Here is a 25,379-nt window from a genome sequence, read left to right on the forward strand (position 1 = left end):
GCACTGTTTGGCCGCCGCAAAGCACCAGACCGTGACACACAAGCAGGGACGCCGGAACTTCATCTTGGCCGGAATACATTTGTTTGTACGTTTGTCGTCTGCATAGCTGTTGAGAGCAACTTAACCCTATAAGATCCTCACCAAAAAAAAAAACACAAAAAAAACTGCTGGAATGTTTGATCAGTTTAAAAAAAAAGAACTGGGGCATATTTGGAGGGTAGACAGAGTGGCGAGGGCTGGCACAGACAGAGAGCAAAGGCGTTGGTTGACGCTTGTCATCCTCCATTAAGGTTCTTTTGATTGGCCTTTGTGGTCCTGGAAACGGCAAACAGCTGCATGCAAATGGCCCTGTTCCCCCCAGGCTGGCCCCCATTGTTCTGGGCTTGGGTTTGACAGGGACGCTTTCTCCGCGGCATAAAAGAGGGTGTAGCCTTTAGTTAAATAAGAGTGCCCCCACTGTGGTCGCAGCGGGAGCACTTCAAGACTGTTTGTCTTTTTGTGTTGTTTTATTCCCAATATTACTGGTAGCCAACATCTCTGGAAGAAAGAGCCTATCTCAGAGTCAAGCTCTCTTCCAGCAGCGGGAGATGCCTCTATAATCCAATATCCGGGCCGACAGAGCGGTCATGCGGTGTGTTCTGCACTGATGAAGTAAAGATTTCCAGTGGGAATTAGAATATAGCAGGAAAGACAAGGGGAAAAAAATGAAAATTTGAATTCTTAATATTAGAGAAGAGCTTCATCAATGCTTTGGCTCTTTTCTCGAGTGTCTTTGTGCTTTGATGCAGCCTTTTCTAATCTGCGTGGTGGAACTTCTTGATGGCCGGCCAAGGAATACAAATTAGCCTAAATTAGAAATAACATCCAAGGGACCGTTATGTGCATAAAATAAAACATAAGTGCACTCGCAGCACATACAGTTCATGACGCCTATAAAGATGATACACTAAACGGCACTCACGTTTCCTCCTCCTAAAAGCTGTGCACACACCGGGCTCGGGGAGAAAAAAATGCAGCACATGATAGCTGGTAAGATGTGAGAGACGGAGGAGTGAGGTGGGATATGAGAGAGGAGATTTGGGATTTGCAAAATAACACCTGCTTTTTAAATACCGACGACACCCCAAGAACTCCTCGCCCGTGGCTCAGCCGCTCGTGTTTCATTTCAGCTGTCGAAATGCGGTTAAACATTGAAAATCTAGTTGGACATATGGCACCGTTTCCCATGACACTCAGCCTCCTCTCTGGTCCACCTTGCTGGGAATCGTTTCTATAGTCAGTGTCAGACAAGACCGCAAACCCCGGGGCTACACCCGCCTTTCCCAGACTGCTGCTATCAGACACTCTTGATTCCGATATAAGCATTCTAAAATAGAAACTGGCAATATAGAACGGAGTCCATTTGTGGTTAGAGGCGGCGCTCCGAGTCGTATCTCTTTCCTCTTTCTTGCGATACGAGAATTCAATGTTGCCACTTCAAATTCCAAAGCCGCCGTCTGCATCCACAGCCACGACCTCGTCTCTAATTCATCACCTTAAATGATTTCTGCAGGTGGGGAGAAGGGACTTGTGTATTCCGTGTTGGTGTGCAACTTGTTGGGGGGGGGGGGATTTTAAGGGGAAGGATTTGTCGTATTGCCGGGGTAAAAGCAGGATAGACCCTGCTGGTGTCTCTTAACCGCTTGGGTGGCCTCGTTTATAAGAGGGCAGATCATATCATGTCAAATCCAAGGATCCACACGAGTGATGTTTGAAATGCAGGCGGTTCTTTTTGGGTGTCTGGGATTACACAACACAACACCACACAACACCTTACAACAACACACGCTAGAAGTTTAAATTCTACCAGAAATGAAGCACAGTCTCTGAAATGGTGGATTATGTTGGTTTTTAACCAAACAGCCGCCTCAGCAGGAAAGCAGATGAAAAATGTGTCTCGTGGGAGTAAGAAGTTCAAGAAAACAAGCTGAAAGTGGCTGTTATAATCAAGAGTTTTCTCCTTCATTTATGTGTTGGATGATCCCTGACCCTGAGGGGGCACATCAAAGAGGACCAGCATGGAGAGCAGGGAGCATCATCACACATATTGATATATATATATATATAATCCTTTAATGTTAACAAGGGTCACTGCTGAATATGAGTCACGACAGCAGATATTCTCTTGGCCTTATTACATCTAATGTCAGTCTTTTGTTCGTTCAATCCACGCCTCGGTGGGATTAAAGCAGCAAGGATTCAACACCTTGTATAATCCGCAGAGAAAATAACCCTTTCATGAAATAACTGTCACAAAGGCTAAACATTTTGAAATTAACAAAAAAAAAAGGGTTGCAACTTGCAAAATAAAGAAGTACACCCGCTCCCTGGAGAGAGCGCCATGCTGACAGAATTAGATCATTGCGTCAATATCTAAACGTGCCGTTGCAGATGAGTTGATGAAGCACAAAGAAGAAGAAGAAGAAGAAGCGCGCTCCCGGAGCCATCCCGAGTGCAGTCAGGCGCTCGTTTCGGCGGTTTGATCTACGCTGAGTGATGCTTAACTCCCCTTAAAGCCCCCTTCTTTTTTACCCCGACACTAAAAAAAACCCCGGTCGGATTTTCCGCTCAAGAAAGCGTCCCAGAATAAGTCAGGCGCCTCCCTGAGGGTGAGGGTGGAGGATGAAAAACCAGGAGGAAGAAGACAGAGGAGGAGGAAGAGGAGGAGGAGGATGAGGAAGGTGCAGAGGCTTGTCTCCCATCACATGCTCGTGTCTTCTGTTCTTGTTTGCTGGGGCAAAGTCGCCCCCACTCTCCTCCTTCCACCCCCACGAGCACTAATCAACCCCCCGTCTCACCCTCCGCCCGCCCCTGCCTGTACAGAGCTCAGCCCAGGAGGCTTACTCAGTCCGTCACACAGACAGGGTGTCAGGAGAAGCTGCAACTGGAACACGCGTTACATGAATAATGAGCCCGGGACTACGAGAATGACTCCAAACAGGGATCAGCGCCTTGAGACTGTAATGAAAAGACAATTCTGATAGGAGACATAAGGTTCTGTCTTCGTACGGCAAGCAGCAACACTGTTTGAGGCACAAGCTACGATTTTTACGCCTTCTGGTGGTTTTGAAGACAAGGTCGGTTTTTATGCAAATTAGACGATGCATTGCAAGTTTCTTTCCTATTTTGGTATAATTTTGCATTTCTCGTCCATCTGCAGGGTTCAAAGTTAAGTGATGAGCTGTACGTAATCATGCACGGGTCAAAACGTATGGATTCAGCACCAGAATCAGGGACAATACAGGCATAAGCTTACACACCAGACTGGTAAAAACGTAACAACATTTTCCTCTGGATAATCACATTGAAATTTTATGTCAGGTAAGCAGGATTAATATTTGTTTTTCTGTTTTCTAGCAGCAATTTTAGCTTTCAAACCCTTCACAGCCACAAAGGTCTGCACACAGGTGATTTCTCATGCTGACTAATGACAAATAAGCAAAATCTGATGTGTAAAATAAGTGGAATGCCTGTATAAGTAAACAAAAATACAGCCAACAGATAATAATAAATAAGAAAAAAGTTTTTTATGGCTTATTATGCTTACATTTGTTGCAGCCTAACTGCAGAGAAAATTAATTTGTGTGCATCATTATGCATTTCAGTGTCTCCAGGAACAGAATTAAAACTTGAAAAGGGAAATCATCTGCCAGGGAAGCATGCATTGGGTTCCTATGTGTCAATATGTGGAGAATATATTACACAAAGAATATATTAGAATATATTATATTGTGGGACAGTTTTTTTGGGGGGTGAAGTCGGCCTGGACTCTCCTGACGGATCATTAGGAAACTGTGGGCTCCTCTTAAAGGGGATGAGAGGAGCTGATGGACATTATTAAAGCCCATCCAACACTATGGACAAACACTACATTCCTCCGGCTTCGAGTAACACATTCACGCCCCTGCTCCGTCTCCACTACTGCACTTTAACCAAAACCTGCAGACATTAAATGGTCACACCCATGTCGACTGTACCCGGACTTTGAGCTTTTGCTTATGACCACTTTTGGGAAAATGGAGCCAATATAAACACAGCGAGATGTTATACCGCACACTGTGCGCGCATATTTGACACGCACATGCTGCACCGTCACACAGGGGGTCGCCTATGTGGAGTTTAATATAACCCTATTTGGAGATTCTCAGAGGTTTTCTGAGAAAGTTGGTGAAAAACAAAATCCAGACACATTCCTAGGCAATAACCCCCTGCTATCTCTGGAACACTGACCACTTTGATTGACTTGAGCGTGATGACCTTGCCCATTCCCTTCCACCAGCATTCCGGTCAATGAGAGCAGAAAACAGGAGCTGTGATAAGAGATGCACAGATGGGGAAACCTTGCTGACAGACAGTTTCCTGCCCCTCATCTTCGATGAGGTCGTTGTGCCTCTCACACTCCGTGGTGGAATACGCTATAGGAGAGGGTCAATACGATAGCGTGAGCCAAACAAAAACGTTCTTTGTGCCTCTGTGTTTCTCTGCCTTTTTTTCCCCCTTGCTGCATACTTATTCAATTTCCTGCACGGCAGGAGAGGGCTTCCTTATCTTTGACTGTTTATACCTGCAATTCGGCTGGTGGCCTTTTGTTTGCAGGTGACCCACCCCGAGGTGACATTTAATTCCTGGACAAAAAATGTGCGGTCATGCTCTATGGCACAGTCTCCCACCCTGAGGAGATTACTAATACAGTGAAAGCAACAGTGCTGCATTCATGGCCTGTAGACAGAGCCCGGCAGACAGAGAGCTCACCAGCCCACATCAATACACCGACTCAAATCATATGTGGCCCAAAGCCATGAGAAGGCGAGTAACACGGACACAAAAACAAAGAAGGTAATGTCACAAGCGTCTCTGATCCACTTTGTCCTTTTTTCCTTCTTAGTAACACACGTGTACCAACCTAGAAACACACATTCACCTCGCAGAGAGCACAAAACAAACCATTTCTTTTATTGATTGCCATCCTCTCTGTCTACTATCAACATTAACGGTAGTACTCGAGTCGACTGTGTCACAACTGGCGGTGACAGAAGTGTGAGACCTGATCTGTTGTGACATTTCTGACACGCTGAGGAAGAAGCGGAGTGGCAGATAGCTTTGGAACAATTCTCACTTCGAATAGATATAATTGAAGTCTCCGTCTTGTTTGCTTTTTCTGCCAGCGAGGAGCTTTTTGTTCAGCCTTCAAGTTCGTTTACACGCGATGTGTCTCCAAAATCGCACTTTCCCTAACGCTTAAAAGCTTAATATACAGTATTTGTCACCATGGGAGGAAAAACAGGTGGTAGTTAATCCAGTTCTTTCACTTCTTTAATAATCTTGTGTATTTTTCCTCGTGTGATTTATTGTAAAACACCTCTCAATACACACACACACACACACACACAGAGAGGGACTAAAATAACGTAAGAGCAAGTCTATACTGAAGCCTTTATTTTATTTAAAACTCGGTCTGCTTCCTCTCAAGAGGAAAATGCGTTACTTTGTTATGACAGCTGAAACCTCCTGTGAAGAAGTGACTTTCGCGCACTGAAGCCAAACGTTTAGATTCCGAGGCAAACTACTTGAGAGCTGTAAGCCGGACTCATCCATTATCAGAATTAGGTTGTGAACACAGAAGTCAGCGAAAAGAAACAACAAGCGCAGACGGAATTTAAGAAAGGAAAGAGTGAGGGAGGCATCTGGTCCCGTGTTTATGTAACTGCTGACCATAAGAGGTGTGAATTTAACTCCTCCGTGATGCTGTGAGCGGGTGAGATTTAAGGCGAGCTCGGCAAATGAAATCAAACTGTCAGAAACTGTAGCTCCTGGTCCATTAAATTAAGTGCTTGTTCATCAGCCGGCCATATAACAGCAACTTTTACAATCGTATCTAAATAGACGATAAAGCTAGAACCTTTTCCCCCTGAAGGAAATCACTCTTTACATTCCACATCTTGGGTGGAAAAATCCTCACTGTTTTCACTTTGGCGAACACACATTCAGAAAATCTTTGCAGCAATAAATATAGGACGACCCTATCAAGGCTTGTATTGTGTTTCATTTCCTCCGAGTGAAACATCCTGGAGATTCATGCGACTCTGGATCATTTCAATTTTGCGTCTCGCACGATTCCACATCCTCCAGGTTCTGCGGTTATTGTTGTAACAGCGTGCTCTTATGCTATGTGACGTAAGAATACAAAGTCCTCTACAATTGGAAATAGAGAAGCTGCGGGCGTAGTGACGAAGCGGCTATTAGTAAATAAGGCACAAAGAAAGAAACTGTGAGAATGTAATGACTTATCTGCTTTAAAGCGACTTCCCAGTCTGTGTGAAAGTGCTTGATATACAGATGATAAACCCCTGATTTCTGGAAATACTTCCAGTTGTGCAGAATCTCCATGCAGGACTCATATATCACATCCCCCCCCGCCCCCCCTGTGCTTGTTCTCGGCACACAGATTGACCAGTCATCTGTGAATCTCCCATGGCTTAGCTGATAATTCATGATCGCCCTGCCATGCACCCGCAGCATTCAATATGAATCATAAAATGGCAAGCCAAGCATATCAATGGATGACAGACTGGATGTCTATGGCCCGGGGCCAGAGAGGAGTTGGAGCACAATAGCTTCCCCATTCATTCAACCCCGGGACTGGAAATACCAGTGTGGCACAAGGGAGGGTCTTCCATCAGTACAATGTACAGCGCTGCTTGAGACAAATGTTGTGCTGAGACGTGTTGTTGACCTTTACAACCTTTTGGGTAGAAACATAAGCATGCTGGTACGTTTGACCGAGGGCTATTTCGCAATCAAGACATTTTGCAGAGTTAGTGGAGGTAGATGGTTCATTATTTCACGTCACACAAAATCTTACATATACAGCACAAATCTGTTCTCCATGACTTCCAATGTTTCCATTTTTGCTCATCATAAATCAAAAATCTGCAGATTTTTAAGTGCAAAGCCCAGCACCTGCCTAAACAAACCCTGTGACATCATCCTAACCCCTGTGTTTGCAGATATGACAGAGCAATCAAACACAAACCACTTAATCCTTTACATTTCGCTCTTGTGCAATATTTAGATATGACTGCTGAGGTGCCTGTTCCTACTTTTGGCATTTTAAACACAAAAGCCAACTAAAATGTTGACACAGACCTCGCAGCTTAATCCCCCTAAATCAGTGTTTCTTTGCTCAAAAGACTGGGATAGCTGCTTTCATTCAGTCGCAGCAGGTACGTGCCTGCACTCCCGCCCCACCTTTCAGGGTCGCTCCCTTTGAATCCTGTCTTCTTCTTTCATATCTGCAGACTGGGCGGTCTTAAACATCTAAAACAAATCCGATACCTCGGTGACCTAGTTTACTCTTGCAGGAGCGGCGCTATATGGATCTGTTGTATAATGACTCATGCGTATGGAGGAAAGTGAGCGGAAATAGAGCAGAGAGAAGCCGGCGTGAGGCGTTCACTGCTCAAAAATATTAACAAAGACACTTTTCCTTTAAACGATGATCTAATCTATGCGTGACTACATGCATTAACCACGTGTTTCCTGGTAGTGCATAATTCCAAGTTAAGTTTGTCAAAATACAGAGGTGACTGGTGTTGATTTCACTAAATTACATATAAAGAAAAGTAGCCCAGGAGGTCAAAACCAGGAGAAAAATCACTTTCTTGACCCCCTCGACTCTGTCAATGAGCATTTCAAAGCGCAGGAATGTTTTGGGTGAAAACGATAACCTGATTATACTATCTCCTGCTGAGGGACGGGGAGGTAATTATCAAGTCGAGCTTTTGTTGCAAGGGACTGTGGCGGAAAAAAGTGGCCGCGGGCCCTCAGGGCTGCACGGGCCGAAGGTGAGTGGCATGTGGATAGAATCAGATATTGTTTGCAGTGGGACTTGCACACATTCCTTCATTGATGGATGGGCAAATACGCATTCTTGGAGCCAGAGAGCCCGAGCACCGACTGAAACCCAAAACCGTGGAGATCCTGCATACCAAAGCCGTATTCCGCTTTGAGAAGTTCTACATTTCGGATGGTTTGGCGAGCCAGATCGAGACTCGGAAGTCCTTGGCCTGACTGATGTCTCCCATATTATCAGAACTCCTAGAACAGCCTGCTCCATGGCAATCTCTCTTTGTTAGCAAATTGTACACTGCAGGCAGACGTGAAATAAAAACTGGAAGGGAAATCTATTACAGAACAAAGCAAGAAGAGAGAGAAAAGGAGGAATTCAAATTGAAAAGGAAGACCCCAAAATACTGCACTTCAACGTCTATCTGTAATCAATGCTTGGCACACAAGCATGTGATTTGGGGTTACTTTGTTTTCTGTACAATGGGATTTGAAAGGGGGAAAAAATGTAATGATCATCATTAAGCAGACATACCAGCATCGGTGGTTTTGATGGGCACGTAGCAGACGGGAGTGTTTTGTGACAATACTTGTAATTACAGCTAAATGTACTAATCCAAAAGGAGGAAGGGAACATAAAGGAGCCTGGAGGATGTCATTGCAGACAATTAAAAGCACACTGACACATTCTTCCCAAATTCGGAATTTTGGCAGGCGATCAAGTGCCTCTCTTTGATGGATCCAGGTATGCCGGCTGCTTGCAGTGCTCTGATTTAGGTGCAAATAAAAAATTCATCCCTTCTCTGAGGCTGCGGTGCCTGAAAGTACACAGAAACAATCTGTTACAAGGCTCGTCGTGGTGCAACGATGGTGCATTTCTGCTCCTTAAGGGGAAGGTCTTCTGAAACAACTTCTGAGTGTTGTTGTGGGCGACAAAAAAAGCAACGTGTCCGTAAACGTGTCCAAAGGCTGCCAGAAATATTCAGCCAACAAAGTGTGAGGTGCTTGAAACAACCTTTAGAAACTCCAAGGGTAAAACCATAGAGGAACTCGGCAACCTTGCTTCATAACAGCTCTTCACTTCCTTTTATACGGCCACAACAATGCGTGCTAATAAATTCAATGCATTCATAAGCTGAATAATAATTGGCTTATTGAAAGGTTGACCAGACTCGCATTCACTTTCTGCCAAGGAAATCCATGGTTACTCACCTTGTGAAGTGTGAAAGCAGATCAGAAGGAGCAAGAGGCTGCCGAACACTGGACACCTCCGCGGCGCAGAAGCCATCGTGCGCCCTGTGTTAAAGTTTCCAGGCGCCGCCGAGGGGTTAATAGCAAGGAAAGATTCAATGCGTCGCAGCAAGAGAAGGGGTGGGGGGGGTGGGGGGGGGGGGGTCGCTGGGCCGTCGTCAACGATCAGTGGTTCTGGGAGATGCGTCTCCAGTCATCTTCTCATCTGAAAAGACAAGGACAGAGGGCATAGAAAGGGGGGATGAGTGGAAGACGTCATGTAATGGGAACAGTCAGGTGCCAAGGATAAACACTTGAAGTTGAGAGAATTAAAAGCAGAGAGAAATGGAAACTGGTGCGAAATACCGACAGAAGTAGTCAAGTAAATTAGCAGAACAAACACACACGCGCGCTGTGATTTTGGTTGCAAGCACCAGAAACATTGCTGTGACTTAATTATAGTCAAAATTAATCCACAGCTATTTTAATGAGGGATTGATCTGTTTTGTTTTTATATTGTTAAGCAAGCAACAACACCCCAGATTTGTTGCCAACAGCTTCTTCAATGTGAGAAATGTTCCTTTCCTCCGTTTCGCAGTTCCACAGTTTGAAGAACGCTTTGCATACATTTTACATTTGTTCATTCGGGAGATGCAAAGAAGTCAATGTGGCACGTAGCAGAATAAATGCTTCACACATACAAGGGAAACAAAAGCACGCATCAGATCCACACGCATGTGAACAAGCACCAAACCTGTCACTTGTTTTTGCCACATTTCATAGACTGACTCAGTAATTGAATAAATGAAAATATAATCAATAAATCCTTTGATACCTGCACTTGTAGCCCGATTTGTAACATACACGCGAATACACGTGTGCACCACCACAGGAATAGACTTAGTCCCATGGTAATTGCATAAGGAAAGCTTTGTAGTCAAGCACGTGAGGAAACGTGAACAACACGAAAAACAAAATCTATGCTGCTGTTTGATCCAGCTGGTAAACAAAAAAATACTTTTATGCAACATGAGAGCTTTCGGTGCCAAGTTGTGACTCGTCTTTGTTGTTTGTATCAGACTTGGAGCGTGGCGGCACCAGAGCCAAGCAGATAACGCCGCCCCGCGTCACGTTCAGTGTCTGTGTTTACACCTCTTCATTCCCCCGCAATCTTCCCTGCTCCACCTTCACCCGTTTTTACTACCTGGATCCCCAGGGGAGAAAGCTAGTCGCTCAGGCAACGCGTTCACACAGGACGCCATGAGAGACACAGTTGCTTTGTGGTGGCGACGTTTGTCTCCTTCCTTATCGAACGGCGGCGAAAAGCGGCGCCTTTGTCTTGAGAAAAAAAGGTTAAGAGCCCGAGACAGACGAAACTCAGCAGACAGATAAGCTGCTTACCAAAGTCAACTACTGAGGAGGGATGTGTTGTGTCATATGTGAAATGCCACACATGAACACACAGACACAAACACACCCACACACACTCAGGCGACACAAATATGTGGCCAGACGTGCATGCAGAAACAGCACCTAGCAACAAACCCACAAACATGTACACGGGGGCGTCTTTGTTTATTCCTCCATGCTGCTTACCCTCCACCTGTGCACACTCATGTATCACATTACACACACACACACACACACACACACACACACACACACACACACAGAATCGGTCACTTGCTAGGTGCCTCCTATACAGCACAGGCCCGTCAAACCCGCTTTGATTATTTTATAATGAAGCCAAATTTGAGAGGCGCAGCAGTCGGCTCTGATAGCTCTCAGGGCTTCGCTAATGCTGTGGGATATTTTTGGCAACCTGGAAAAACCCACAAAACATGGGAAGCTTTCACATTAGCATAGTGAGTAATAATTTAAGTCACTATTGGGTTGATTCTATAAGGGGCCGCTTGCCTAGTCTGGAATAAAAGTTGAGAAGGAGCCAACTGGATCTCCATCTAGCTTGACGTAGCTGAAGAGCATTTATTTGACTTGAGGTCACAGTGGCCCGGCAGCAATCTGTGCTAAGGAAACACTCACGCTGCTAACTTGTAATTTATCAGTTAAACTTTGCTGTTTTTTGGAGAAACGTGTGGTTTTATTTGTTGTTTATCGGCTACTGTGCCAAACCAAATCAAGAGGGGAAAAAAAAAAGCCGAGGCCGCCACCATGCATCCGGTCTTCCAACAAGTCTGCCACTGGTTCAATATTGGGCAAGAAACCAAATCTCCAGAGACACACGTGACTCCTGCCACTCTTTGAGCTCGCCCATTTATCATCTCCAAATATGAGGCCGGGGGCCGTGAGGGGAAGCATAATGGTGGTTGACAGGAGGAGATTGGAAGCTGTTGGGGGGACATCCTCCTGCCCCTATGGCCTGCTGGGCACACTCAGCCACTCCGCCCCCCTCCAGACACCAGGGGGCGAGAGCCTGCCAGGCCTTTGGATCCGGTCCTGGCCCCAGCCACCCTCAGGGGTTCTTTCTCTCTCGGGCACCAGCCCCGCCCTCACACCGCCGCCCCCGCTGAGTAACATGTCTCCTTACTCCCTTAAGTCGCCGCGGGATCCGGGCGAGCTCATCTTCCTTTTTTTTTATAAAAGGACACCCGTGTTGTTTATAGTGTTTAAGGATTTCTGGAGTTGAAGCGGGTCGGACTTGAGATAAAAGGATTAGCCGATTAACGTTGGGATTCCTCGCGCGAGGGCTGACAGACGTATCATAATTTCACATCAGGGGACAGGGGACGGGGGGGACGGGGGGGGGGGATGATAACGGTTGTTGGGGGTGGCTGAGATGTTCTCAAGCAGAAAACGATTTAAAGAGGTAAGTGAGGCATCGTTATTATCTACACCAGACCCCCTGAAGCATGGGAATTGAGGTTACTTGTTACTCGGCCAGTAATATTAGCATAATGTTCATCATGTTCCATGGAAGCAGATAAGAAAAAAAAAAACAGGGTGCACAGTTAAGACTGTCACCACCTACGCTAAACCTGAAGAGCTCAGGAATATCATGGAAAATAGCCTGAATAAACTCAAATCAGTTTTCCTGTGTGTTTCTAGCTCCTCTTCCTTTGCATTAACGGTACATCTTCTCGGAAACAACACCAGGGGAAAAAAAAAGGAAGAAGAAAATAGCACCAATGAAATGAAAAATGATACGCAAACATTCACGACATCTGTTTTTCTTTCTGCTAGGCTCCGCACACACACGGTGGAAACCCAAGGAGAGGAATCTATCATCGGTTAAGATAATGGAGAAAATCACAGTCCAAGGCAAATTTTTCACATCGGGCCTGATAGAAATAATAAGCAAGCATTTAAAAAGAGGACGGCCGGCAATTAAAAGATAATTAAAATAAATGGGCGGACGGAGACGGACCGCGTGTCTTCACAAGAAATGCAAGTCTGTGTGCGCAACAGCCGGCCCGATGAATGTGAGGCTCCTTTGACAAAGCTTGTGTCTGCCTCACTCAAGCTGGAGAGGCGTCCGGTGAAAGAGAGAGTGTGTGTGTGGGGGGGTGTAAGAGTATGTGTGTGTGTGTGTAGAGACAGGAGGGGGGGGAATGGATGGGAGAGGGAGAGCGGAGGAGGAGGAGAAGAATGGAAAGGGGAGAAAGAAAAGGGGGCCTCGGGGTCAGCGTGGAGGATTGACAGGCTGTGAGTGCGGCCTGACCTCCCTGGGTTTCGCCTCCAAGTTTTCTCCACAGGCTTAGAGGAGAAGAAGCAGAAGAAGAAGAAGAAGTAGGAGAGAGGAAAAAAAGGCCAAGGAATGTTAATTTATTTTCAATTGTCCACGCGGAGAGGGGAGAGAAAGATAAAGAGCGCATACATACATATCAAGTAAGACTGGGACAAAACTAACGCGCAAGTCCAAGTGTAAGCCGGTAAACACAGGCGTGAAATAGAGACGTGGCTCTGCGGCGAAGGATCTCGCCGACACAATGATTTGTCTCCCACTCCTTTGGAATAACTACTAATTTGGAGAACTTTCTGCCCCCCCGCCCCTTCGTGCCCTACATTCAGGGGTGCAAAAAGACAAACATGTGAGAGGGGAATTTCAAACACGGGAAAGATGGTTGATGGGCCAGGAGTGGGAGTCAGGGAACCACCAGGAACTGAGAAAACACAGGCTCCAGACGGTGGAACGCTGCACCCTGATGTTCCCATGGAGCTCTTCAGTCATGATAGTCATGTCAGGGGTCGCGCTTGTAACTCCTACTGGGACATGATGTCACCGCTGATGCACAGAATGAAATCGCCATTGACAACACCAAGGACAATTCAAAATCTTCAGACCGTGTGTTTGTGTACGTGTGTGTGTGTGTTCTCCTCGCCGAGCTAATGAGACACTCCGGAACCAGGATGTAAAGGTCGTAAACTATGTTTTATAGACCGGCACAACGGCTGGAACAATGAAGATTTACAAACACCTCCACTTGAAGGCTTCATAGAAATAGTTTTTCGCAGCAAGGGGGAAAATGAACCGTTTTAAACCGAGCCTGACGATATTCAATTTCCTCGTTTTAAGATTTTTTACGATGAACGGAGGTTCAATGAAAATGAGGATTACAGGAGAAGAACTACTGCAGGCACGATGGTAAATTAGTTTTAATTTCATAGAGGAATGTGTTCCTTTTTGTTTATCCATGCGTGTTTTTCTCAACATTTTTCCTTTTTTTCCCTTGCACCTAATAACAGAAAAGCATTTTATAAGAAGTTGGCGAAAAATGAAAAACAAAACCAGCTCAAATAATGATGCATTTAATGATTGATTCCCTAACATAACTGCATAAAAACTATTTCGAAAAGAATGTCTCATACTTATTTTGTGTATGCAGTAGAAGCAGAAGGCACTAAGTGTTTTTAGAGTTGAACCATAAATTTTAATGCAACACAGCAGTGAAATCTGAATAGCTGAGATGAAATGAGAATACTAAAAATGTATTCAATAAATTCAAAATCAAATTGAAATTAAAGCAAGGATTTTATGGGTTACTACAACAAAAGTATGTATAATACAACGTCATCAGCATGTACACTGATAAAGACAGTATCAGCTCATATACTTCCCTCGGCAATTTCCCTCAGGCCAAATAAAGTTTTTATCTTATCTTATTAAGATAAGATAAGATACCACCAGACTAAAACAAAACAAATCAAGCACAGCAACACTAAATTAGAGCGACGACTGACATATCTGCTGATATTGGCTCATCACAGACACTGTATCCTTTATCACGTTATATGCTGATGAAATTGCATTATACAATTACTTACAATATACTTTTCTTTTTTGTTAATGTTTCAAGTCCTGAGTTTAATTTTTGTTGGCTTAATGTCATTCATTTCTGTAATTGTTTTCTCAGTTAAGATAAGATAAGATATCTAACTATGTTATCTTACACTTCAACAAGTGGTTCAATCTTATCACACCGTTTTCTGTGTGAGTCAGAGCAAGTTTAACACACATCACATTTGAAGTAGTTCATTTTAGCAAACTTTATGCGAAACTTCACTCCGTTCTGCTCAAAAACCAGAGTGAACCAAACCATAAAAAGCCCCCAGACAGGGTGGAGTGCTTCACTATTATTACCCAGTGTGGCACAACAGTTGGTGTGTTCTCCAGTTCTGGGCCAAATGATTGAGGCGGTAGATAAGATGGAGTGCCAGCGGGCAGATGGACGTCGCTGAACAGAGAGAGGCGAGCACGGAAGCTTAGCGAGAGTGAGCCGAACAAAGGAGGGCCGGGGCTCTACAACCAGGTTAGTGTCAAACTAAACGAGGATCTGCTCGGCACTTCGTCTTTGCGAAGGAGGGCCGTGCGGAGGCGTCAAGGTTTGGAAAAAAGAAGAGGAATAGTGAAGACTGCTGACAGCGACCTGCCAGTTGAATTATTAAACCTGCCTTTAACACCTTCGCCATCACCAGTAATACTGAATTTATTACCCATAACTGACGAACTGGTACTCTTGACAATATCCAGACCGATTCTACACCAGGACATTTACTCAAAACGGCTTAACGAGGTGAAATATATTCTGCAACAACTTTCATACAGTGCGCCGTTGTGAGGCTCGAGGCGATTCTGCCTGGCTCGGGTTGTCGTCTCTGCTTGGCACTGTAGTGAATGGGCTGACCTTTGAGCAGTTGGTTAAGCAGTGGGGTCGCCGGAAAGGATCAGAGAGCAGCCCCGACACCGATGCGGCAAAGAAAGACGCGCTTGTTTCAATCAGCCTTTTTTCCTCACTTCTCACCTCCTCCTCATAATTCTAGCACTCTGCTGCATGCTCTTTATTCAACACACACAAACACACACATACACACATGCGCTCACCCACACACTGCTCAACCCTCAGCTCACTAAAAATGTTCAATCGCATTTTGTTTCACCGGGGAAACTGTGATTGTTTTGTTCGACGTAACCCGAAACCCAAATTAACATTGCGGGGGGAAAATCACAACAAAGCTTTTCATTTCTCCAACACTTTTTCCACCAGGTGATGCATTGATGTTCACACTTCTGAGCGGAAATGTTCTGGCGCGATGGTGAAGTTCTACATGCTGCAGTGTGGCTGCGCTCAGATGGAGGGATTTGTTTTCAGGAGAAACGTGCGTAATGTGATTGCTAACATGTAACATCTGCACTGTTAATGGACAACATGCAGAGGCGAAGTGGAATCTGTGTAATCAGTCTCCAATATTACACAGATGAGAGTGTCTAAGTCCATTTTCTGAGCCGCCATCAGGCCAAAAATACATCATGTCTCATGCAATATCCGCAATTGACGGCGATGTGTTTGAACGATGAAACAAAGAGCGAAAAGAAAAGTTGCATCTGGACCGGAGCTGATGTCAGTTTGTGGGGATAAACGCCAGAAGAGCTGCGAAGAGTCCCCCCCCCCCCCCCCCCACACCCCAAAGGAAACGACACATCTCAGGGCTGTCAATTCACGTGGGACGCCTCGAAAAGTTTGAGTCGGGAAGGTTATTTCTACCGAGCGAGCGCGTACGAAGACGGAAAAAATACAGACGTGGAGTAGAATGACAGGAGCTATTATCGCGCCTCGCCGTGTAAATCTAATCCAAATATGGCTGATGACACAGCGGAACAATAACACAGTGACACAATCGTTGGCAAAAGCTAAGAGCTCCACATTAGTGTGTGATTTACTCACAAATGTATGCAAATGCAGTAAAGATTGAGTCATCTGTGTGCGGCGGGGGAGTGCAAAGCAATTGTTTCACATTTTTCAAAAGAAATGGGATATAATTAAGTGTAGTTACGAGGCTGCACTTTATTTACCTGATAGTCCGTAGTACTTGTGGCATTTCAGAGGGAGATTACTGATGAATGTACAGCAGTTAAGAGTTATTTTATAGATTGAGATATTAGACTGTGATTATTCAAAGTGGAAAAATGAGGACATCATGTATCTGGATTTTTGGATGAAGAAAACTTTGTGGATTTTTCTTACTTTGTTCCAGATATTTAATTATTTAGTCAAATGTTAAATGATGTGGATTTCCATCGCTGGCGTGTAAACATGGAGATATAATGACGATTCTTCACAATGAGTCATTTTACTTCAGATACTTGAGCACATTTTACTGCTTACTTTAACACTTAATGACTTCAGCTGAAATTTATAGAAATAGATAAAAAAAACTTCACTTGTTATGGAGCAATTTTTCACATTATGACCTCAAATCAAATAAATCAAGACTTAAGAGTTTAAATAAATTCCAACCAAGCAAAGTCAGATTATTTTATTCAATCATGGCTGAAAGTACTTCATGTTTACTCATCGCACACCTGCCATAACAGAAACGCTCCTGCTCAAGTTCACATCAGCTCGTCCATGTTGCCATGGTATTTGTCACCGATGATAGTGACCTAATTTGAGTTGGAAGAACATGAAGAACAGATGTTAACCAAATGTTAACACCATTTAAAAGCTGTGCTGTGCTGCTTTCACATTACAGAGTCTCGCTGCATTTACCTTGCAAGGTTAAAAGCTCATCAAAACTATATAAAAATGATTAAAATGGTTGTTTCTTGTAACTGGAGAGTGTTAAATACTGCTGAAATGAGCGATTCCATGGCTCACTTCATATAATACATCCGTTTGGCTGTTTTCATCACCTTCCTGGAGCCAATTAATTACGGATCAGTTTCTCTGAGCGCAGCCACGGACACAAGGTACGACGCTTTTTTAGTCTAAAGCGCAATCTGTTCCGGATTACGTATGCGTGGTCAGCATATGTGGACAACGTGTGGTCTCAGTTGATTCAGTGCCGTTAGTAATGCAATCATTTCCTTTCATTCAGAGCTGTTGTGTGGATCCATAAACAAATGATGATTATTGGATCTTTTGCTAGAACACACACAAACCGAGTTAAATAAAAGCCAGTACAGGTTTGCTGCACGCGATCAAAGGAAAAGAAGCCCACTAAAGGAATAATTGCCTAATTAAAGAGTCTGTGAAAGTAATAATACCTTTTCCAAGTTGTTATCTTGTGTCCCAGCACTGTTTTGCTATCTATCGCAAATATATGTCCAAATTGCATTTTTGCATATCTATATACCAAAATCCCTCGCCTTCCTCATTTTTGATGACACATCTTCCACTTGGGCGTCTATCATAAATGTGATTTGGGTCAACCAGCTAACCTCTCATCTTATAAAACCAGTCTGGTCGTAGTCGCTGGCGGGGCAATATCATGGGCCAGAGGCGTTTGCTCGGAAGTAATTTGGCAAAAATCGTGTTTCCATTTCCCAAAGTGCTGTGTTTGCACTTTAAGCAGCCAGAATTTAATCATTTCGAAGATGGTGGTATACGCGTAAACTCCAGACTGTGCGACAGGCATTTTTTCTATCAACTGTTTCACAAATATCGCACAGCTTTAAGCTGCCATATGCACGCTATCTGTGCCTGACAGAGGAGGCGGTAAATCGGTACGACTTTGCGCTCGCTAAAAATCACACTTATAAACGATCCAACGTAAACTCGTCGCGTTCAAGAAGCTAACACTGCACTAACTGTGTCTTTAAATGGATCTAGCTCACAAAAAAACCCAAATCAAACGGAGATCTTAGGGGCCGTGTACATCCTGAAGTTGAATATTCTCGCAGAAGTAAAGTGTCTACATCTGCGAGAGGCCAAGGACTGACAAATCGACTTTACTACGTGCTCAGCAGGATTTCCCGCGATGTTAAATGAGGTTTAGCTCTGGTGACTGGGGAAACCATAGGGCACATTTGATTTTATCCTGGTGTTCGAGAAACCACTGCGTGGGGCGCTGCTGGTACTATAAAATGGCCTCGTATGCCTCGGTCATTATGTGACCATGCAGAGTAATCATCAGTCCTAATGAGTCCCGCGAGATGGCTGCCAATACTATTATAGACCCACCGTGATGTTTAACGGCCGGCAGCAGGGTTAAAGTCTACTTTTGGCTTTTTCCATACAAATGCAGTAAAATCGGTGAGGAACCCGCAAGGCCATATACATTTTCCACAGATTGGTGCTCTTTGACTTCGGACAGAAAGTGTCCTCTAAAGACGCTCTGCCTATCAATATCTGCTCATGATAAACAACCTGAGAATGTTTTACATAAATGTTGATGTAACGATGTGCTGATTCTGAGGCCACTGATTTTTTACCTGCCACCTGAACGTCTCCTCAGTGAGCTTTGACTTTATATCCTCAATTCCTGTCTGTGGGCCAATTTGTCATAAGTGGCCATGATTTTCCAGACACCGTATTAAATAATTCTGCCGTGTTTGTGGTTGACGCACCTGCCACTTCGGCACTGTCTGTTCTAAACTCTGTTATTTGCATCGTTTCACCTTCAAAAGTGGTGCTGCCTATTCAGCCAAATAACATTCAGCTCGGAAGCAACAGAGACTTCCGAACAAAGTTTTTCGGAATCAAAGACCTTTCTTTCCCGGTGTTTCCATTATTTTGTCCACCCACTCTGTGTGTTCCTTTGGCAGCCATGAAACAAGCATCAAACTGCATTTCAAAAGGAGAATGGGAACTGGTTGTACTTGTTTTTCTTGTTTCTATGCACATAATTTCCTTCTTGTTCTCTACTTGTGTTCGCCGGAGACAGTCTCAGGTTATTATTTAAGAGTTACTCCCCCTGATTCAGCTCTTAAGCACCTCGTTTTCATTTTGAAAGATGGACCAGTGCAGATTTAGCAGCAGGCTTAAAATGGCTCTTCGCTCACAGCAGCTAGACAGATTTCTGCTATTAAGGAAAAGCTGAAAACATACTTTTCCTAACTAAAGGGGCTTCACACAGATGCACCCTGAGCCCCGAGACCAGATTGCATATAAAAAGCAGCCTAATTACACAACCTGGCTTGGGAGCATTCAATACATTTCCAAAATCAGTGTCTAATATTGGAATAGTGGTTATACTTTATTCCTTTTTTTGTAATTTTCCTACAGAATTCCTCCTGCTGCTACGACTATTCAAATGTTAAATCTGCGCTTAAAGAGCTATCCCGCTGTATTTCACCACACCGCCATTTTTTCCCCCTCCAAAAGCATTAAGAAGAGTCGGTTCCACTCGCTCCATTGTAATGCAAACTGGCTGGCTGCACTGGGAGAATAAATTGAAACAGATGAAAGTCCACAGTGCAATAATCAGAACGACTGCTGAGGGGCGCATCATTTCCCAGTTAAGCACTGATTTTGCTACGTCGACGTGCAGCTGAAATGGGTTAATGAGTTCAGAATGACACACACTGTCTCGCAGAGTGACAGAGGAGCGGCCCGGGCCTCCGTCTCACCGCCGTGTAACAGATTACACTCCTGCGGTTTAGTCCTAACAAGATATGTTTGTTCGTCTTCATGAATAGTCTGTTAGATGCCAGAAACCAAAAAATATAATCAGATTACATCTAGAAAACCATAAATAAAGGGCACCCAGAAGAGCTCATACCTCTGCCAAGGATGAAAAAGCCACAACATTTTTGATCTTAGATTAAAGAGAAATAACAATGATGAGTATTTATCCTCACCCAGACCAAATTGCACATCTTAACAATCTATCATAGGACTAATACACCAGTTTTTCAGAATTTGTGTTGCTTTTAAAGAAGCCAAGATAAGGGTTAATCTTTAAAATGTCAAAAACTCGAATGTTTTCTTCCTCCGACCTTAAACTGGGTTCAGTCCAAATCAGCTCAAACTGATTTTGCACAATCAAACAAACACGTGTCAAAGCTTAATTTTCTTGGTTGAGGTACAGAAACCACTTCTGGTACTCGTCCTCCTCCAGAGATGAATCACCTTGACAACCATTCCGAACCGGCCATTTAACGAAAAAACAGAATTTCCTTATTTAAACGAAAAGCAGGAAACATTTTCCTTTGTACAGAAGTAAGAGAAGCCGAGGCCGGCGGCACTTTGCATACTTGCAAACAAACTAAGCACCAAATACGCGGCCACCACGCCACTTCTCAAAGCTTCACAAACACAGAAAAGGCTTCTGTAGATTCAAAGCTTTTCTCTGCTGCCAATTTTCCCTTGTGCGGCGGCTTAACCCGACAGAAGTGCAAAGGATGCAAGCTCCTTTTTTTATTTTATTTTCAGCCCCTTTGCCTCCGTTGTTTTTCCTCCTCCACTACATCATTCCTTTGGGTGTTTGTGCGGTGTCCCTTAGTTACCGGATAAGAGACCCAGGCAGCTCCCAGAGTTAAAAGCCTGCCCCTGTCCCACTCATACCAACAAGAGCATCAATAATTCACCCTCATCGGGAAGCATTATCTAACAGCCTGATGAAAATTTAAAGATTGTGGGTGACAACACGGAACCATGAAGAAAGTGCTCCGTAAGAGGACACTCCAGGTGGCGGAGGAGTCTGCAACAACACTTGCTGCTTAATAGGAATTGCCTGTGCTGTTCTGTGAGCCGATTCCCTACCAGGCTGATTTAACCATCACGCTGTTAAAAACACAGAAGTCTTACCGAATTAAAGGATCTCCAACGGGAAGACACGTCTCCTCGCCCTTTTCCTGCAGCGGGTATGCGTGTGTGTGTGTCTGCGTGTGTGTGTGTAAGTGAAGCACCGAGGTGGAAGCATTTTCTCGGCTGTATTAACGCCCAGGCTCATTCTCATTGACAGTGAAATCCCTCTAAGCCTAGATCAATTACATCCAGCCCTGCTGTAATTAAAAAGTCCTAACAAAGGTCTTAGGGAGCACAGGACAGAAACCTGCCCATTGGAAATAAGCTCAGGCCATAATCTATGTCACTATCTTCCGAAGGAACTGTTTAAATCTGGCGGCCGGGCTTTGGTTTTGCAGCAGAGCAGGTTTGCCAGTGGCGGGCGTCTGGTTTCACGTTGGAAAATGTGCAGCAAAAGTCGATTTCAGATTAAACTTGGTGTCAAAGTGAGAGACGAGGATCAGTTAATAACCTGTTAAAGTTTGGTGACGATCCAGATCCAATGATCCGGTCCAGGAATCTTTTTCACCATGAAAGAGTTTTTCAACATTTTTGTCAATTTCTTCAAAAGTAACACAACCAATCAATCATCATTATCATTATCATCGCCATCAGCATTCAACTCCATCCAAATGTGAATACTTTTGTAACATTTTAAAGTCCTTCCTTTGTTCGGCCTTGGAGGAGGCGCTCACGCTCTAATGGCCATCCTTCTCCTTAATCAGCGAGTACGAGTGTCTGTTTAACAAGTACATTAAATAATAGACTCATTACTGCACACCACAGCCAGGATTTGTTTTTTTTTTGTTATGACAGCTACTAAGAAATGTAATTATTTGTTCCTTTAAGTCTGTCTGATGCTTGACTGTGCTCTGCTGAGAAATGACACAACGCTTACGAGTCTCCTAATTAAAACTCAGCAGTGGAGTGATTAGTAATCACAACTCCACACTTCAAATATCAAGATCTGATTTACTTGGCTGATCAACAACAACCCTCAGACCCTGCAGACTCTCGGCGCTGAAGAGGCTTGATTTGATTCCAACATAGCTCCTCGCTCGGATTATATTTTTATTTAGTTTTTGCTCAGGCGCCATTCAAGCGATACAACAGATTACACGCCGCCGCCGCCGCTGCATATTTAAATGTTTTTGGCATTACGCGATAATTCATCACAGGGTGCAACAGAAGCTGAAAGCAAACAAAAAGCATCAATACTTTCACTTATGGCAGCCGCCGAAATTGAAGGTGAAAGCTGCTCCCCGGCTGCGATGAGGAAGAAGGATTCCACAGTCAAGAGAGCAAGATGGCTGACTGCACTGACACGTTGTGAAAGCACGTCGTGCCTTTCTGGGTAATAGATTCTCTTTGCTGCTTAACTCCCACAGCTTCTCATCTTCTGTGACAACGCCTGCCAATCAAAGCCGGCGGTACTTTCAATGGCTTTGACAATATCTCGTCACCTTGAAAACGCGATGGCTTCATCAGCAGCCGCGCGCCAAAGTGACACCGAGTAGAAACCGAATAGCCATTAGACGAAGCCGCCGCACTACAGGTGAACCCGCGTCTTCGTTTTGACGCGTGCGAATTTGGCATTCAACGCGTTTCCCTCTTTCCGCTTCCACACACAAAGGAGAAACAATAAATGGAAGCCGCACCGTGGGAGGTGACATTTACGCGCCGGACACAAAATGCAGCGCGAGGCAAATGTGATTGTATGATTATTTGACACGACGTTTGTGCTGTAAATGCGACAAAAATTAGAGAATCTATGGGGATATTTCATTCTTTCCTCCGAGACCGCAACCTTCCAATAAAACCAAAATGGAATCTTCTCAGGAAGCAAATGCACCTTTGATTGTCGCTTGAAAGCATTTAATGGAAGAATTTAATCGCTCAATCACATGAACGAGGCCCCCGCAGATTATTCATCTCTGACAACAACTGTGGAAGGATACCTGTTCCAATTTATCCCTTTTCAATGCAAAACAACAAGAAATAATGATGTTATAACACATCAGGGGCGTGATTTACATTTTTATATGATTCGCGGACACCATGAAGGAGAGCGAGGAGACATTTTTTTCCACGGTGATGCATTGGCCGGACCTCAATTCCGAGCGTAATTATATATGATACTATTCAGGAATTTGGAGGTAGAGGAGAGCGTTTTCCCCTCCCGTAGAAGATAGATGACCTGTCAGATACACCTAATACCAACACAATGCCTTCAAGCCTTTAATCTGCACACTTCCTGTGACCTATCCTGCGACAGAACCAAATAAAGCTCACTATCTTTGCATCCCCTGAGACCGAGCGGTGTCCTCATATGCTAATGCATCGAGGGCGGTCCAGACAACTCACAGGTCAGTGCTAATCTTCTGATATATGGAGCCCAAAGACCCGGGACAGATCCATCACACACGCTGCCGACGGCTCCCCCCCGCGCCCCCCTGCAACCGGCTGAGAGAGCTCGGCATGCCACCAAAGGGTTAAAAAGGAGACCCGGTGAGCTCTCCCGATGATCCATCACTCAAAAAACCAGCCTCCATTGACTGAGGCGTCATTTAGAGACAAGAGGGAAAGGAGGGACGACGGCCTTCTTGGTGGAGCGCGCCGACGGGAGAGCTCAGCGGTGAGTGTGTGTATAGCCTGCGTGAGCGGTACATCTAAGCTCAGAGCCTCTGTTGATCATTAAACATCCATTTTAAAGCAGTGGGGGAAAGTTAACTGTCATTTTAAACGCAGGAGGTGGTGCTGTGGGGGATTTGCGCCCTCAGATGTGTTTTACAGACCATATATCTATCCGTCCGCTTCACTGCCCTGACGCAATATCGTTTGTTCCACTCCCCTGATTCTTTCTTTCCTTCTTTTTTTGGAGGGAAGCACAAAATGGCTACGGTGGCCTTTTGCAGCTAAATAGAAAATTGACAGTGAGAATAAACAGCTGGCATTTCTGGGACATTTTATTGCTCTGTGGTGCATTTTTTCTTCTTCCGCTCACAAAGTGTCCAAACGTAGAGACCTTGCCGAGACATTCCGTAGAAGCTTTCGCCGTCACTTCAGAGAGGAAACGTTTTCTTCTTTTTTTTTTAACAGCACCACAGGTAAATGTCAGCTTTCGGTGTCAGCCTCTCAGAAGAACTCACACACAAGCAAAGAAATGAAACAGCGGGGTTTTGCCTCTAGGTACGGCGCTCGTAAATGGAGCTGGAACCTTTAAGCACAGACAAAAGACACAATACATTTCCTGTTTTTGCAGATTCGAGTCTTTTAAAAAAGTGCCATTAAGAACCAAATGGGTGAAAATATCCTTTTAAATGTGCACGTGATCTGTAATGTGCTCACTTTGTTGCAACATTGGAGAGTGGCGATGGCTTAATGGACCAACGTGCTTTTCTTGAACACCTTCATAGTCATTTGAAACGACTGGCTGCAGCACATGAAACCCTTTATTACGCCGCCTTGTAACTTTTTCTTGAATGTTTCGCCACTACAACAGAACATCGCGGCTCTCTAAGGGGTTCGTCGAGAGTTAATTCTGGTGGCGACGAACTAAGTTAGACGCAGATGAAGCAGACTGAGGTCGAAGCAATTAACAAAAAGTATCTGACGCTTGATTTCCCCCTCTAGGGTCCAAAGCCACTGCTGGTGTTCCTCCTCGTCTCTGGCCCTGTCTGTGTGTTTGTCCAACTTTTTTGCAGGGGGTGAGAGGGGGTGGAGGGGGGGGGGGGGGCGCAGGGTGAGCACGTCAGAAGAATTGAACAAGACAGCTGTCAAACCAAGCCGCCGTGAGTGAAGATGGCAGGTGAAGTTCTCTGTTTGCCTCTCCTCCCTCTCTCCCTCTCTCTATCGGTTCAAGACGGCAACCTGCCGCCCCGCTCCCGCCCTCTGCCGTAACCGCTGTGAGGTTATTTTGTCCAAACAAAGGAAGGAGTTAGCTCTCTCTCCCTTCTTTCTCTCCTCCTCTCTCTCTGCAGCAGGTTGAGAGGAGTTCAGCTTATGTCTTTCCTTTCTTTCTTTTTTTTTTTTACCCAGGAGCAGGATGACCATGCAGGGCCACTGACCCCTACTGCAACTCCAATGGCATTTTCATTCCCCATCTCCATCCCACGCAGAACACTTGCTTTCGCTATTAACCTACGCTGATCCTATTCCCAAAGAAAGGGCATGAAGAAAGCTAAGAAAGCACTTTTTCTCTTTGTCAGGTGTGTGTGTGTGTGTGTGTGTGTGTGTGTGTGTGTGTGTGTGTGTGTGTGTGTGTGTGTGTGCAAGTGTTTCTCTCTATCTGTCGGAAAT

General features: G+C 44.7%; 1 protein-coding gene across 2 annotated transcripts in view; it reads right to left on the reverse strand.

Moving 5' to 3' along the window:
* adgrl2b.1 (adhesion G protein-coupled receptor L2b, tandem duplicate 1) overlaps positions 1-25,379 on the reverse strand; it is a 72,713-nt gene that overhangs the window by 44,096 nt on the left and 3,238 nt on the right. For both annotated transcript variants that reach the window (XM_076144982.1, XM_076144983.1), the window contains exon 2: positions 9,097-9,340. In XM_076144982.1, the coding sequence (XP_076001097.1) occupies positions 9,097-9,172 (76 nt within the window). In that variant the 5' untranslated portion in view covers positions 9,173-9,340. The remainder of the gene's footprint in view (positions 1-9,096; positions 9,341-25,379) is intronic.

This window comes from Genypterus blacodes, unplaced genomic scaffold, assembly GCF_046128005.1.
Source record: "Genypterus blacodes isolate CSIRO-AG114 ecotype Tasmania unplaced genomic scaffold, CSIRO-AGI_Gbla_v1 ptg000029l_1, whole genome shotgun sequence".
Lineage (NCBI taxonomy): Eukaryota > Metazoa > Chordata > Actinopteri > Ophidiiformes > Ophidiidae > Genypterus > Genypterus blacodes.